This window comes from Gossypium raimondii, chromosome 11 (assembly GCF_025698545.1).
Source record: "Gossypium raimondii isolate GPD5lz chromosome 11, ASM2569854v1, whole genome shotgun sequence".
NCBI classification, from domain to species: domain Eukaryota; kingdom Viridiplantae; phylum Streptophyta; class Magnoliopsida; order Malvales; family Malvaceae; genus Gossypium; species Gossypium raimondii.
In genome coordinates, this window is record NC_068575.1 from 34,590,977 (window position 1) to 34,608,298 (window position 17,322).

The window sequence follows — 17,322 nt, forward strand, 5'->3', positions numbered from 1 at the left end:
ATTAGATTTTCCCTATTTATAGAATTTGACAATCTCAAAAATTTGATTTAATCTGTTTTTCTTGATTTTGAATTTTGGCACTCTAATTCCATCCCTGATAAGATTTAAATGAGAATTCATAAATTCAATAGTATTCTATTAAAAAATTAATCAAAAATAGATACATTAAAAACACAAAATTAACTTGTTATTAATGTAATTAATGTTATGTGTCACAATTCTATTCTGCCACTTGTCCTTAATTTAACGACGTTATAAAGAAAATACTAATTTAATTTATGGAAAAAAAATTCAGACACCAGAGAGAAGTGAACATTTAAGCCTATTTTAATGAATAGCTTGGCTCTCACACCTACACAATTTAATAGCTCTAATTTTTCTTTTTCCAAAACAAAAGCGAATAAATTCCGAGTGTGAAATGGCCAATTATAAAACCACAACTAACCCAAACCAACCCACCCACCAACCCGGACCAATTTTATTATTATTTTTCTTAAAAGAAATTTAAAGGAAAAAGCCAGAAATAGGCGAGGCGAAGAAGATCTGTAAAAATCGGCATCTCTTTAGGGGACAAAAGGGGAAGAAATGGCAAGAGCAGGAGGGATAACGAACGCCGTTAACGTAGGGATAGCAGTCCAAGCCGATTGGGAGAATCGCGAATTCATCTCTCACATTTCCCTCAATGTTCGTCGCCTCTTTGAATTTCTCCTCCAATTCGGTAATTCTTTTTCATTTTCAAGCTCAATTTTCTATTTTCTTTTTAAAATTATTAATTTTTTTTTGGTTGCTTCTAGAGGCTACAACGAAGAGCAAATTAGCATCCTTGAACGAGAAACTGGACACCCTGGAACGTCGTTTGGAGCTTCTTGAAGTTCAAGTTGGAACTGCGTCCGCTAACCCTTCTCTTTTCAGTACGTGATTCATATTTAAAAGTTGTATTTGTTTCCATATCTTTGTCGTGATTTTGTTCCTCTTCTAGTTTTCGACGTTGTAGGAAAACAAAGTTTTCTTCTTTTTCTTTTTGTCTATATAATAACCATGGCGATTAGTGAACTTTTGCTCTTCGTTTCTTTCGAATCTGTCATATTTGTAAGACATTAGCATCTTGCTGTTGAATTTTTCTTTCATTCATCCTTTCCTTGATTGTATATTTTTTGTCAATCTTGTTTCAATATTTCAGCTGCTTAGAAAAAAATAGTTGTCAATTAGCTGCATGGTTGTGTTTAAAAGTAAAATCTTCTTAATCTGAATTTGGATCTATTTTGCTCAAACTTTACTTCTTGCCTGACTTGCTAGTTAGTCTGCTTAAAGGTATTAAATGAATAACTAAAATGGCTTCTTTTGGCTCCTTTAGCCATCAGCTCATTCATCTTTAAAATGGTTATAAGTTTTAGATGTTCAAAAGGTCTCTTGTATGTTAATTGATGTCAATTTAAACATGTTATGTTGGCAATTGCTTTAATATCCCCCGCAGTTGAGTGTTCAGTCAATCAGTCTGGATTCATAGTGCAATGTCAGTTCTATATCATGGTAAGTCATCAGTTGCTGAACTGTTCCATAATCAAGATACGGTGGTTTAGCTATAGATAGATTGAATTAGTTATCAGTTTGCATATGCTTTAACACATATTGCTTGTGGCCATAAATGGTGGATTCTAAGATGACGACTTGTGAATAAAGACTTTTTACCACTTTCTCAAATTCTTGAGTTGAGGTATCCTGGATTCGTAGACTTCTGTGCTAGTTGCGGGCAACACCGCATCTGCATTTTCAAGTAGGTAAGGTAAATCAATCCACCTTGTCAGAACATTGTACACGCTAGAAAAATACTTCTAATCTTTATACAAAACTCAGAATGCAGTTAGTTGATATTAAATTCATGACAATGGATTACTCTTTGCCTTGAGAATTGTTTCCATTACGTTTTCTACTAGTCATTAGTTTTTGTCTGTAAAGGCAAACCAGAATGTTTCCAATAGCAGCAATAGCTACAGTAGATCCATACGCAGCAATATCGCTTGATTTCCAGAACACACACACTGCAAAATGTCAGTACAGGTTCTTTTAAATGCCTCCATTGTTTTCTGAAGTCATAAATTGTATTTTAGTTTCGTTCTTGATGGCTAGTCTCAAGCTCTTCAAGCAAGATGGGAGATCGTTTTCAAGTTGAGGATTGCATCCTTAGCATCTGGGGAAGAAATATCATGATAATTGAGTTACTAGCCTTTATCTTCATAATATGAAACAGATAATAGCTAGTTTGGCAGCACAATATAGAACCTTGTGTAAAAAACAACTTATAATGGAGTTAAGTCCAGGAAGTGAGATAAGAGAATCTGGTAGTGATTCCTCGACTTCATTGTTGCTTCCTTATACCCCTGGAAGTTAAAATAAATTGATCACCATATTACACATGATTCATACAACTTTCTAGGGTAGAAATAGATATGGCTCAGAATGGGGATAGGCAGTAGAACGAAGAATAATAGTTTGTCAATTCCTTATTTGAAAATAGCATTAATAGTATGTTAGTGAAAAGAACCTCCCAATAAACGGCTGTTATTTAGAGATTGGAGGATGGGATGTCCCTCAGATCATGGTTTTAGTAAAACCTTTTCTCGTCTTTGAAATCAGCAACATCCTGAATTTTCATTGAAAGGAAAATTTTTAATGTTGATTTTTACATTTTACTAGTGATGCTATAGGTCTGGTATATCTTTCTTAGTTTTTTTAGATGAACCAAGATGTTGTAATTGGTATCTTAAATTTGATCATAGGTCATCATGTTTAATTTGGTCATTCCTGCTAAGATCTTTGCAAACGTAGCCAACGACCCATTATTATTCATTCTATTTTACTTTCTTTGAATGGGTTCAAACCTCTGTATGCGTGTAGGCAAAGTGAATAAGACGTAGAATATAAAGTAATATACCTTTCGAAAGGCTATGGTTGGGCAAGACTACGGCTCTTGGGTAAACATCCCGATGGCAAGAGTTTCACTTAAACCGTTCCCCTCCTGCAGCCAAAGTGGTAATGCGTGGAAGATGGTAAGCTTTTGTATGTGGATAGGATGTATCCACACCTTTTGCATCTGTCGAGGGAAATACGTATAAAAATAATAAGATTGTGTTGGGTCCTGAAGACCAGGTCCGGGATGGCAGAAGATAAAAAATCAAAACTGAAATATTGATCATCGAACCCAGGGCAATAACAATGAAGGAATTTGAGCGCTGATGTAGCTAACAGCCACCTTCTACCCAACGAGGGGAACCGTCCACCGTTTTCTTAGTCTGTTAAGCCTCGCAGCTATACTACTTCTAAAAGACAAGTGCAATTGTAGGTATATCAGCCCTTCACAAGCCTACCAAGCTCTACGATTTAGCTTCCCACCTGGCCTTTCCATATGAGGTCTGGTCTTCTAAATATATAAAAAATTGAGTATACTCATGTTCGAACATATACTTGTTATCAATACTCATCCAAGTTCCATTGGAACTAGGCTGTACGGTTGGTACTTGGTATTCCTTGAAAATATTTTGACAAACCCTTAGGTTTGTCTCTCATACACATCTGTTAACCTAATCCCATTTTCACACTTTGATAAAGATTCCAAGTTGATTGTCAAAGTAGAAAATGTCATATGATGTCGAAATGTATTCAAGGTCGTCTCTAGTTAATCAATTTACCCAATGCAAAAAAGCTTGCTTGTGTCACTTACGAATCACGTCAAGGACGACTAGGTAAACTCGATTATCAGATTAAATTTTAGCAGAACAAATTAATTTGCAGGTTTATGAAGATTCTTTAGGGTATACATCCAATCAGACAAGGCTAAAAACTAGGATGATTGATTAGATTTTTTTTAAAACTTTAAAGAAGAATAATAATACAGAAAAAGATGGTTCCTATAATCACCATACTTGATTTGTTTTCTATTAAGATGTAAATACAATTCTTTGTTAGTCCCGCCTGTCAATTTAATTTTTTAAGTCTAGAATTAAAGAACATTGGGTTGATTATTTTGTCCTAGTGATCTAAATAATAATAAAGTTTGCGATGAAAACCAAAAATCAACATGTCTTTTTAGTTGATTGGAAGATAAAATATCATAAGTTCAAAGCTATTACTTTGTTTCTTCATTCGATGACAATACATATTCAGCAAAAATAAATTTATTTATGACCTTAATTCCATATACAATGACAACCTCTCCCCCCCCCCTCCAAAAAAAAAAAAAAAAATCCAGAATCCGTTGGATAACCGAAAGTGGAAACCAAGATTGAGCCTAGTAAACTTGTGTTCCAATTGGTCTGTTGAAATCAAAACATCTCGTAACTCTATCCCAAAGGAATACCATGAATAGCATATTTCTAAATAACAACTAGCCATGTAACAAGGCAAAAACGAGCTATGAAAGCAAAGATGTCTGCATAACTTACTTGGTAAGGAATCAACAAGAGCTTTGAGCAGACGCTTTCCTTATAGAAAGGGTCTTTTTTGGTTGATAAATAGAAATGGTCGACAGCAATCAATAGAACATTGAATGGCCATGGAAGTTTATAAGCTTTCCAAGCAATAAAAGCTTGTATAACAGTTCGTACAACAGCTCCTGGTGCAGGAAAGCCACAGTGAATGATGAAACCGAATGTATGGTAAACTGAGGTTCTGTAAGCAGGATGAGAAGTTTCGCGAACAAAAAAGTGTTGTTCTTGGATGAAAGAAGAGAGGAAGAAGAAGAAAGAGATGGTGGAGATGACGAAGAAAACGCGTTTAATGATTCTTTCCATGTTTTCTTTTGGAGTTCATTACCTAGGGATAGCCAGAGGAATATTTGAAGGTAAGTGTGTCTGAGGAGGTAATCCCAAAGTTTTTCTATGCTGACATGTTGAAGAATGATGCAAATATTTAATAAACAAAAACAAAATGACATCTTGTCGTCTTCATCCTTCTGGTTTTGGCTTGTATATTTGTTGGTTGTAGAGGATAACCGGCTCTTTTTGGCCCTTTTCCTTTCTCTGATAAATCATCCTGTCTATATCACAGCCATGTTCATAAGCTCATAAACTCTCGTCACCCAGAGGAATTTGTATCTTTGAAACAGACATGCTTAATCTATGTATATATAGTTGAAAACTGGACTTTGTTTTGTCAAATAGATCAGTCAACTCCGTGATAAAGTGTTTAAGTCGGTTAGCCTATTTCCGGCCCATTATCTTATTTCTGGTGCCGGAATCTAGAATCAAATTTCTTTTTCTGGCGCCGTTTCTTAGTATCTGCAAAGATAGTGAAAGGTAGCATTCTTTTATACATAAGAAATTGTAACGTAAATTTACTGTGTTAGTCCTTAATATTTTTTTTAAAAATAAGGGATTTTTTCAGACATTTTATTTCATTAAAAAATTATATATCTCATAATACAAAAGTCACTACTTTCTTAATAATATCATAACAATTATCAATAAAAAGGAACTACTTTCCTCATAATATCATCACAATTATCAATAATAACATTTTTGAAATAATATGTTGACTTTATTTTTTTTGAACGAAATATGTTGGCTTTATTAATAATTGTTTGTAACAAAATTTTATACTAATTTTTTGTTATGAAATGTTGTAAAAATAGTTCTTAATTATTAAAGTGTACTACTTTTTAGAAAAAATTAAAAATAGTTAAAACATAAACTAAAAAAATATTTTCTAAAAAACTTATTAAAACTGTTTTTTTAATATAAAACTTAGAACTACCTATAATTCTTCACCAACTCTTAAATAGGAAGATAAACGTGCTTCAACACACTCGAACTCACGTCATCCTACACTGAAAATTTTTAAATAAAATATATTTGTATTAAAATATATTTTAAGATTCCTTATGAAAAATGTTCAATTTTTTATTGAAAATACTCTTTAATAATAGAATAATTCAAATTAAGTGAATAATAAAGTTTTTAAATTATGGTTTAAAAATTGTTTTTCACAAACACATATTTAATAAAAATACTTTTTAAAGCCTTTATTTAATTAATTAAACAAATTTACAGTAATTTTAAGAATTTGCAAAATAATTTTAATTTAATGGCTAAGATTTGTAAATATCTTTTAAAATTTTACAATTTTTTTACAATTTTATCAAATCATAATTAATTTTTCTTATTTAATTGTTTTTACCATATTTTGAATTAATTTTTAGTAAAATATATAGAAGATATTGTTGGGAAATAATTTATTTTATTTTATTATTCGTTAAATCTACTCGAATTTTGAATATTACTTCCTATTATCATACTTTTCTAATTAGTTTTATTATAATTATCTCAAACAGATTAGATAATTTGACAATTTATATTCGTTCACTGTTGTATTAATACATTTTAATACTAATTATAAGCAGTGGCATATTTAGGGCTGTCAGGCCCACAAAATTATCTATTTAGACCTTTTAAAAATTTTAAAATTTAAAATTATTAAGGTAAAATTATATTTTGGTCCCTAAAATGATAAAATTTAATTTAATCTTTTAAAATTATAAACATATAAACTATTAAAAATTAAAATTCAATTTTGACTTCTAAAAATTTTTCTGACTTAGCCCTCAATTATAAGGTTGTGAATCATTAATTATAAATCTATATGTTATCACAATTTTATCTTTTAAAATTTCATATTTAAAGCATAAATTTTATTTATAATTTTACAATTTTTTGTAACAAAAATTTATATAAACAATGTACTAAACTAGTTTATATTATTTATTGCTAAGTGTTTAATAAAAAAATTCAGTTTATTGACATAATTCTTTCAATGACATTTGGTTGAATATATTGCTGTCATATGCCAATCTAATATCTAAAGAGTTTATTAAATCGATTCTTTTAAATTTTTTACTAAAAATTTGAAATCTTTAATGCTATTATTATTTTTTCGTAGAAAGAAAAATAGGCAAAGCCTAAAAATTAGAGAAATTAATTTCTATTTGACTCCACAAGAACATTCAAACGGATTTTCTTTTCTAAAAAAATATTAATTTCGGACGGTGGATCTTTGAGGATCACTAAATGATCAATATCGTCACTAATTGTCTTGGCTAGGCGATCCACCACTTTGTTATTAGTTCTACGAATACTCCTAAATTTTACTTTCTAATCTATGGAACACAAGTCGTTAATCATCTGAATTTCAACAACATTGTCACTCTCCAAGCAAAGCATTGTCACTCTCCAATTTGACTTGTCTAAAACCTTTATCCTAGGCTAGTCTCAGTCCTTCAAGAACTACTTTGGCTTCAATTTGAAAAATATGTTATACCTATTGCCATCTTGAAACCAAACAACTAGCCACTGCTTGGTCCTCTCGCCACACTGCAAATTGCTGCTTCTAAACTGCTCCTTGATAACGATCCATCAACATTAATTTTGATCCTTCCAAAGGTCGTATTTTGCCAACTATTCACCGTCATAGATTTGCACGCCCATCTTTCAATTGCCCCTCCTATTTGCAATGATTCAGTCAATGCAATAGCTTAGGAAATAATATCTCTGTCATTCATGTTCGCTCGATTAAAGATGGCATCATTTTTGCTTTTCCAAACCAACCAGCAAACAATCTAAAAAAAAACCTCCTATTGTCCACCACCATACGCACAATTACCTTCATTCTTTAAGTTCAACATGATCCATTTTTCAAGAGGGAATTTGAAAAAACATCTCCAATATTTCATAGGGACAACTGCTTTCCAAACTGATTGTGCAAATGAGCAGTCCCTAACAACATGCAATGTAGATTCCAAAATGGCACCACATTGCTCGCAAAATGGAAATTGAGTCATACCTCATCTACCACGCTCCTCGTTTGTAAGTAGTCAGCCACAAATAATCAAAAACAAAAACATCATCACTCGTTGAGAGGCCACAATCTTCCATATTAGCTTGTCACTCCTAAAATGTCCTGAATCGTTCGCAATAAAAAGATGTTTGTAAGACTCCGAGACAGAGAACTTCCTCGCCGATGTCCATTTCTAGGAAACAAAGTCCAAACCAGCACCACAAGTAAACGCTTTATGTGCAAGAATATGTGTTAAAATTCCTCTGGGGAAAATTGAAGATAACCACTATATATTTCAGATTCCATCCAAGAGAGCCATATCACGTACTAAAATCTTGTCATTCGGCTCCCTAGGTCCAAGATAGAATTATCGTGGAGGACTAATCTCTTGCACCCAATCATCGTTTCAAAAATTGACTAGGTGACCAGCCCAAATAATTCAGATAATACCCTTTTTGACTTCATCCCAAATGTGCATCAAAGACCTCCATAAGTAATATGGGTTACTACGTCGAATATCACCAGGTACAAAACTATGGATACTATATTTATTTCTTAAAATTATAACCCAAAATGCACCAGGATTAGCAATCAGATTGAAGCCAAGCTTTATAAGGAACAACTTACTTTGAATTTGCAAACTTCAGATTCTCATACCACTATTATCTTTAGACCGATAACTAATGTTCCAGTTGACTAGAGATGGTTTCCGAATAGAAGTGGAAGACCTTTACAAAAAAACACAAGCTAATTTTTCAATTTCATTATAAATAGTGACAGGAATTCTTTCAATTGACATGAAATAATTAGGAATCGACAGCAAAACAAACTTTACCAATGTCAAACAACCTACTAATGATAGCTTGCGCTCATTCCACCCAGAAAGTCAAGTTTTAACTTTATCCAGTATTAATTGAAATGTATTAACCTCCACTCTATCCTGAAATAAAGGCATTTTGAGGTATCTCCCCAAATCACTGACCGTTGTAATGCCAAGTTTAGAGCATACACCTCTAGCTTCCTCGTCCCTAACATTAGATGAAAAGAAAATCTAAGTATTTTGCTTGTTAACACGATGACCAATGAAATGACAAAAGGTGTCTTAGACATGCTTGAGACAATCGACTCTTGAATCATCAGCTCTATAGAACAACACTAAATCATCTGCAAAAAATAGGTGTGACACACCTGGCCCCCGACGAGAAAGCATAATTGGTTCCCATAGCTTCTGATCAATTGTTGCTTCAATTAGATGGCATAAACGTTCCATACACAAAACAAAAAGATATAGAGGATCACCTTTTCGAACGCCTCTTGTTGGAATGAAAAAATTAGAAAGAGATCCATTCCAAAGAAGCTACATTGAGGTAAACGAGACACATAACATAATCACCCGTACCAACAGCTCCGACAAGCCTACGTCAGATAAAGTATCCTGAAGGAAATCTCATCTAATCTTGTTGTAAGTTTTTTTCAAGATCAACCTTTATCGCCATCCAACCCTTCTTACTCTTGGTTTGTTTCATTGTATGGATTGCCTTCTGAGCTATAATGATATTATCCAAAATGTTCTGTGAGGCGATGAAGCGACTGATTCTTTCGAACCAGATCTTGTATAATTCTCCGAAGATGGATTACAATTGTCTTTGTAATTATTTTGTACAAAACAATGCATGAATTGATATGTCGGTACTGACTTATTAAATCAACATCACTGTATTTTGGAATGAGGACCAAGAGAGTTTTGTTTAGAGCTGGATCCAAGAGTCCCCGAGAAAAAACCTCATTTATCATCCTGTAGACACTAGAATCCACAATATCCCAATGCGTCTGGTAAAATTTAGCACGAATCTCATCCACACCAACTGCCTTAAGAGGAGCCATGCTAAAAATCGCCTATCGGACCTCCTCTTCACTAACATCAATAGATAGCTCCGCTATACTAACACTACAAATTTTTGGGAAACAACCCTTAATTGGATATTCTCCAATCGATAATAATCCAAAGTATAAAGTTTTGAGAAATGATCAATAGTAAGTCTCTCCAGTTGATCTTCATTGAAACACCACTCAAACCCATCTACTTTCAAAGCATCGATTTTGTTTTGCTTTTTTTTTTTTGCTCAAGGTATGACAATGGAAAAATTTAGTGTTCTTATCCCCATTTAAAAGCCATATGCACGGGGATTTCTGTAACCATAATATCTCTTATTGGTTTAAGATATTTTCTATCTCTAGTCGAATTTCAGTTTCCCTTTGTCTTAACCGTACTGAATTACTTAGTTCTAGAGATTTTTGGATACAATCTAAATCCCTCAATGCCTTTCCTTACGAACGAAAAAGTTACTGAACACGGTGGTATTCCATTATTTCACCAATTTAGTAAAATGCACATATTCTCAAATATATTACTGTTAACCCGACATAAATTAATCACCACATCCCTAAACTCTGAATGTTTATGCCAGCTAGCTATAAAACGAAAATATGTAACAGCCCGTTTTTAGTAGTGTCAGAAATATTGGTTTCGGGACCACAAATCCGATGAGTGAGTTCGTAAATATTATTAATTAATATTTATGAGTCAAGTATTATATTATTGAAGTTTCAATTTAATAAATTATGTTAATTAGTCGTTTAGTCAAGTTTAAGTGGTTATTTTCTAAAGTCAAGTGGTTTTAGAAAATGAGGTATCGGGACCTCGTTTTTATAAATCGAGCTTGTAAATATTTTATTAAATATTTACGAAGTATTATTAGGGTCATATTAAATGTAACATCCTAAAAACCGAGCCAAAAGAAATTGAGTTGGTGAAATAAAGAGTGGTTACATTTTGATTTTGAGCTAAGATTTTGAAAATTTTGAAAAGTAATTGATCTGGTTTAGTGACTAATTGTTATGTTTGAGTGTGCAGGGTCCTGGGTTTGAACCCTTTCTTTTGAATTTTGCTACCTTTGTCTGAATCCTATTCTTGAACATCTGATTTATATAGTATTTTCACTCAATTGATTATAATGATAGCCTAGTGGTTCAATGGTTAATCTTTTGTATACCCTCTGGTCTTATGTTCAAATCTCTGCGAAAGTAATAGGAGAATGTTCTTTTTGTTTATGCTGCATTTTGAGATAGTTTCTTATTGTTTTAAATTACTAAATTTCAATCAAAATTCCCTTCTCTTCCACATCCACTTTTCAAATTTTGTTTTCTGTCATTCCTCTCTATTTTCCTTCCTCTTTGTTTTGCCTTTTCTTCTTTAATTATTTTTTTTGCTTTCTTGCATGAAATTGATTCTGTACGGGGTTTGGTTTCTCCTTCTTTTTTCAATTTGTAGTGCCGATAAAAGTTTGTTTCACTAGTATGGTGAACTTGTTCCGTTGGGTTTTTGAGTTTGCGTTACAAGAGTTGTTTTTGCTTTGAGTGTTGGTTTAATGGGTTTGGTTAAAATATAATCTCATTAAAATATAATTAAATAAGAAAAATTTTTAATATTTATATTAATATTAAATAAAATAAAAAATATCCTCCCACCATCCCCCTCTCTTCTCCCTCATTCTTTTTGTTGGATTTGGTGTCCTAAGTGTAGTATATTCATTTGTAAACTTCTAATTTTTTTCAAACAGATTAGTTAATAAAATAAATCCATTGATTACATTAATATACTTTGTATAATTGCCCTTATATGATTTTTGCGCGCAAAGCAAAAAAAAGAAGCAAACGTTACTCATTACTTGTCTAATTTTAAACTAATACTAAGTGGTATTACGTGGTCGTATCGTAATACGAAAAGATAACTTATATTAGTAGATGAACCTAAACACATCATTAATCTAGTCGGTAATGAGCAAAACAATTTAAAGATTGATATGTTGTTTATCAAGTCCAGTTGTGGATATAATTTCTCTTGGGCATCGGAGCAAATGACTTTCAGAAGATAGAGACATAGATGTGACTGACTGGACTGACAGTATATTGGACAGGACCTAAGAAAAATAGATCTTGAATCTATTTATGATTTATTCACTTGTGATGTTCATAATGTCGCATACATAAATCCTAAGTGGATGACAGACTATGTATGCGTGACTCGTACACTTTGATGTAAGTAAAAGCCTGAGTTCGGATTGATAAGGAAACGAAAGTCAGTGCGTTTGGTGTACAACTTTTGCAGTATGTGGCGTCATTCACAATAGTGAAATTCATAACTCGAGACATGGGTAAATGATATCCTCTAATTGGCATTACATGGTTGATGAAAAGTAAACATGGCCATGGACCATTTGTCTTTGTAATGAATGACTTGATTACTATTTGATAGTAATTAACTTTTTATAAAGGAAGATGTGATGATTACCATGAGATAAAATAGTATCATATTGAGAGAACAAATGTTATCCTAAAGAGATTAAGGATATTCTATGAGAATAACACAATATGACAAGGTAATTGGATGAGCACTAATCAAATTGCTTTTCTAATGGTATGCTATTGGGGAGAGCTCAATCATGATACTATAGTAAAACGACTTTGTGACTAAATAAGTTTATAATTAATAGGTGAAAAGCTGGAACTTAATTATAAATCATTTGAGCATTAATTGAATATGTCCAATCGGTCCCTCCTCTAACTCGTTGAAACTAGAAATGAATTGCATGTTGAATCAAATGAACAAAAATGGTGAAATAGAGAAATAAGAAGCATTTGGAAATGATTAAGGTTTTCTCCAAAATGAAAATGAAAATGGAGAAATGAAATCATTTGGAAATAAATGTGATTTTCTCCAAAATGAAAATGAAAATGAAAATGAAAATAAAATGAAAAATGAATTTATATTTTTGAATTAAATGAAGTTCGAAAATGAAAATAAATCATTTGGTCATAATGAACTATTGAATGCGGAAATATTAAATATATTTTCTCATATATTCTTTTACGGTAAAGTCGTCATGATTTAACGGAATTAGAATTGGGTTGAGAAAATTATTTAATTAGAAATATATTGAAGTTTATTTTTTGGAAATAGAAAAAGAAATATTGGGTTGGATCAAATTATAAAGTATTGAGTAAAAAGTCCGGAAATACTTGTAATTGAATTCGATATGGAAAAGGCCCAAAAGCCCCTTATGTAACAAGGGGGATGACAAACCTTAGTATCATTAACTAGGGATGTCTGTAACAACCCGTTTTTTATTGGTGTCAAAAATAGTGGTTTCGGGGCCACCAAATCCGACGAGTAAGTTCGTAAATATTATTATTTAATATTTACGAGTCAAATGTGATTTTTAAAAAGGTTTTTTATTTGATAATTTATGTTATATAAGTGATTTATTAAGTTCAAGTGATTTTAGAAAATAAGGAATCGGGACCTTATTTTTATAATCGAGTCGTAAATATTTTTATAAATATTTACGGAGTGTCATTAAGGTAGTATTAAAGTTTCGTTAATAAATTTTAATGGTTTGATGGTTAATTAATTAAAATGATCAAATTTAAAAAGTGCATTCTCGGGACTCTGTTCTCAGTAAATTGAACTCGTAAATATTTTAATAAATATTTACGAAGCTATTCTATAGTTAATTAGGTTTCGATTAAGTGAATTTTCTTGAATTAAAAGTAATTAAGTATAAGGACTAAATTGCATATAGGGTGAAAGTTGAATTATAGATTAAAGAAAAGTAAAAGGACTAAAGAAGCAATTATGCCATTGCTCATAAATGAGGCGATATAAGTGTTTATTATTAAAATTTTAAATTTAAAATATATATTATAATATTATAATATTATATCTTAATGTTTAAGTATATATATTATATATATTATATTATATAATAATAAAACAAAGAAATAAAAGAAAAGAAATAGAGAAGCAAAAATGAAGCAGGAGAAAAAGAAAGAAAGGAGAAAATTAGGGTTTCAAAGTTTCAAGTTCAATTGGTTAGTCAATTTAGTCCTTTTTCTTTTAATTTTTATGTTTATGGAATCCGATATTAAATACTACCCGACCCATGTCAAAATTTTAGAAATTATTGATTTTTAAATGTTATTAATGTTGAATAATTTTAGTATTAGATATTAAATTGATAGATTTTAAGCTAGAAATGAAAAATGATTAAATTGTAAAATAAATTGTAAATTTTGAGTAATAGGGACTAAATTGTGAAAAATTAAAAATTTAGGGATTTAAGTGAAATTAGAGAGTTAAATCTAGTTTAAAGTGGAAATTGAATGAAAATATAGAATTGATTGTGAAGAAATAAAATTAGTATCGGTTTAGGGACTAAATTGGAATTTAGACAAATGTTGAGTAAAAATTGAAATATGCAATATGCAATATGAAATTGTATTGTATTGTATTGATGAATTTTAATTGTTTTAATTCCATAGCTAACTTCGTACCGGAATCCTAGACTAAAAAGGGGAAAGATAAAGTCGACGAGGAATAGCTCGGAATTTCTGGTTTGTATTTCTATAATCCGAATTTAGTTGTTAATTGTTATCATTCAATTTAATGTATATGGTAAGTGTTGAGGTGAGAATTATTGTGTTTTGCAATTGAAATGGATTGATTTAGTATGTGATGAATTTATTGAATTTATATTAATTGAATTGGTATATATATTGAATATATTGATTATTTCAATTGAAATGAATATTGGTTGTATTTGAAAAATAAATTGAAACCCTATTAACTGTATCGGACTGAGTCGGATATAGATGGCATGCCATAGGACTGGAAGAGTTTAGGGATTTCTTCGACTGCGAGTCGATGAGACACTGGGTGTCAATTTACTACTTCGGATTAATTCGATGAGGCACTGCGTGCCAATTCACTTCGGTTTAACCGATGAGACACTGGGTGTCATATTATTACTTCAAATTATCCGATGAGGCACTGGGTGCCAAACTGGTATGTTTTGGTTGGATCCGTATATCCGTCCAAGTCCGAGTCGTGTTAATATGGGTAAATAAATAATAAAGTTCTATAATTTTTATTGAAATGGTATGGTATGAGAAATGGAAGTGAAATAGTGAATTGAAAATAGAATGTGAAATATGTTGCAAATATATGGAATATATGAGTTATATACTCATGAAATGACTATGGAATGGATATTGCAATTGTATAATGGAATGTGAAATAAATTGTGAAAAGCGATTTATATAGCAAGTATGAGAATTGAGATAATTGTGAAACAAATGAAATATGATATGGTTGTTGTAATAATTAAATATTAATATGTGTTTATATTTCAATTATATATTTGTAATTTCTTATCTTTAAATATTCGGATTATAAAAATACCACTAAGTTTATACTCAGCGTATGGTTTTATTTCCTGTGCGCAGGTTAGGTACTTAACTTTTGATCCAACAACGATCCCGAACTCAAATGTGGTGATGTTTATCCTTTGCGTCGGCATGTACCTAGGGTGTTTAAATAATAGTTATTTTGTGATTTGATTGTAAATGAGGTTATAAGTTTAATTTTGGTTGGTTTTATACATATAAATATGTGTTTGTTTTTGAAGCCATATTATGGCATGATAAATTGAACTAAATCTAGATAGGTGCATGTGAATTTAATTCTATGTTTAAGTGCTCATGAACTAGGCAAATTGATTTGGATTTGGTATGTTTATAATTTGGATTAAAATGATGCTTTGATGACTTGTTTTGATGATATGAAATGTTTGAAATTTCTGTCTGTTTGATCTGTAAACTCCGGTAATGCTCTGATACGGCCATAACCCGGAGTGCACCTAGCTCGAACAAGGACCCATTGGAGCTGCCACAAGGTCCTATCACAGGAGCTCGATCCAAGGTATTCAAAGAGGCCTTATCGGTCTTAGTCAACCAAGTGTGGGGCGAGATGTTGGCTGGACACAACGAGAGAGCTTGGACCAGCTCAATGGTTGTTCCATGTAGCTTATTACAAGCTGAATTTTAGCTCTCTTTAGCTCACTTAGTTGCTGGAATAAATTATAGTTAATTTAGTTTAAGTTAATAAATAAGTGTTAATAAATATGTCTTTAATCTGAACATATTAAATTAGAGTGTTAAATGTGTCCTAGTTTAATACATATTTTAATGTGTCCTAGGTGCAGTCAAATTTAATTTGTGTTTGAGTTACTACATGTTTTTAATATGTCTAGCTACAGCTGAATTTAATTGGACACTTAGCTTAAATACATGTTATAAATTTGTCCTAGTTTAAAACTTGTTTTTAATGTGTCTTTTGAGCTGCCGAATTTATTATGTCTTAATTGAATTAATTTGCTGAATTAATTAGGTGCAGGTACATGCTTGGGACGACATAAATACAAGTGAGCTGCTGATTTATTTCTTCCAAGTGAGATGATGGTTCGATCATTGCAAAAGCCACAACTAGGGGTGAGCGAAATTCGATTCGATTTGAAAAAATTGAAAAGAATTTCGAATTTCGAATTATTCGAATCGAGTTAATCGAATCAACTTGAATTTTTTTTTGAATTTCGAGTTCAAGTCGAGTTGAATTTTTGAACTCGAATAATTCAAATAAATCGAATATAAACTATATTTTTTATTTTTAAAATATACTACATATATTTTTTATTTTTAAAATACACTACATTTAATATTTAAAACAAAAGTCACTTCAAAAATCCCTAACTAAGCCCGTGCCCTCCCTCCTCCCTTTTTTTCCCAATTCGAAAATCTTCACCTCCACCGATCCACCTCCGGTCCTCCACGGCTGACGGCTCCACCCAATTCCAGAATCAGAGGTTAGAGGCTTAGAGCGGTGCTTCTACATCTTCTACCTTTGAATTTCAAAGGTATGTTAACTTTTATTCCTTTCCTTACACTGTATTTATACGGTCAAAAGTCTTCAATGGGTTTCTGGACTTTCTTCCTTGCAATACCTTGATTTGAGCTCTGTGAATCTTTCGAAAGCAACTGATTGGGTACAGGTAACATTCAAACTTCCATATTTGTTAAAGTTGCACTTGTCAGCTTGTGGTTTTGAAGATGATCCATCTTTCAACAGTATTAATTCTTCAAAATCACTGGTTGTTCTTGATCTTTCTTTCAACCCCTTTTCTTCAGTACCTAAGTGGATATTTAGTCTTCAAAATCACTGCCATTTCCATTCATGAGAACCCCCTTTTTATAACCAGTTTTGGTTGCTCATTTTTAACTCTTAGGAGATTGTATTTGTTCCTTCTTAATTTATGGTAAAAATATTGTACAAGTCCTTGTATTATAACACGAAATGCATTTTGATTCTTGTAATTTTAAAATGAGAAAACGGGATAAAATTACCATCTTACTCAAAAAATTTGTAGTTAGATTACGAGATATATATATCGTCATATGTTAGAAAAACGAGCAAAATAATATATATTTTGTAACATTCATCATTTAAATGCAACAGTTGAAGTTTTTAAGTGATCGTAGATAAACTCAATTAACAATTTTTTACATAAATATCATAGGTTTAAATTCAATAACGTGAGCTATATT

General features: G+C 31.5%; 2 protein-coding genes across 2 annotated transcripts; one reads left to right on the forward strand and one right to left on the reverse strand.

The window, feature by feature from the left end:
* The first annotated feature begins 463 nt into the window (after positions 1–463).
* Positions 464–1,131, forward strand: LOC105804113 (protein BRICK 1). The gene is made up of 2 exons (XM_012636610.2): positions 464–718; positions 795–1,131. The coding sequence occupies exons 1-2, from the start codon at positions 586–588 to the stop codon at positions 917–919; spliced, it is 258 nt and encodes an 85-aa protein (XP_012492064.1). The 5' UTR covers positions 464–585; the 3' UTR covers positions 920–1,131.
* A 725-nt stretch (positions 1,132–1,856) lies between these two features.
* LOC105804115 (ABC transporter G family member STR2-like) lies at positions 1,857–5,088 on the reverse strand. The gene is made up of 2 exons (XM_052623418.1): positions 4,440–5,088; positions 1,857–3,091 (listed from the first exon to the last, which is right to left on the reverse strand). Exons 1-2 carry the CDS (start codon positions 4,785–4,787, stop codon positions 2,960–2,962), a joined length of 480 nt encoding a protein of 159 aa, XP_052479378.1. The 5' UTR covers positions 4,788–5,088; the 3' UTR covers positions 1,857–2,959.
* Between the last annotated feature and the right edge of the window lie 12,234 nt (positions 5,089–17,322).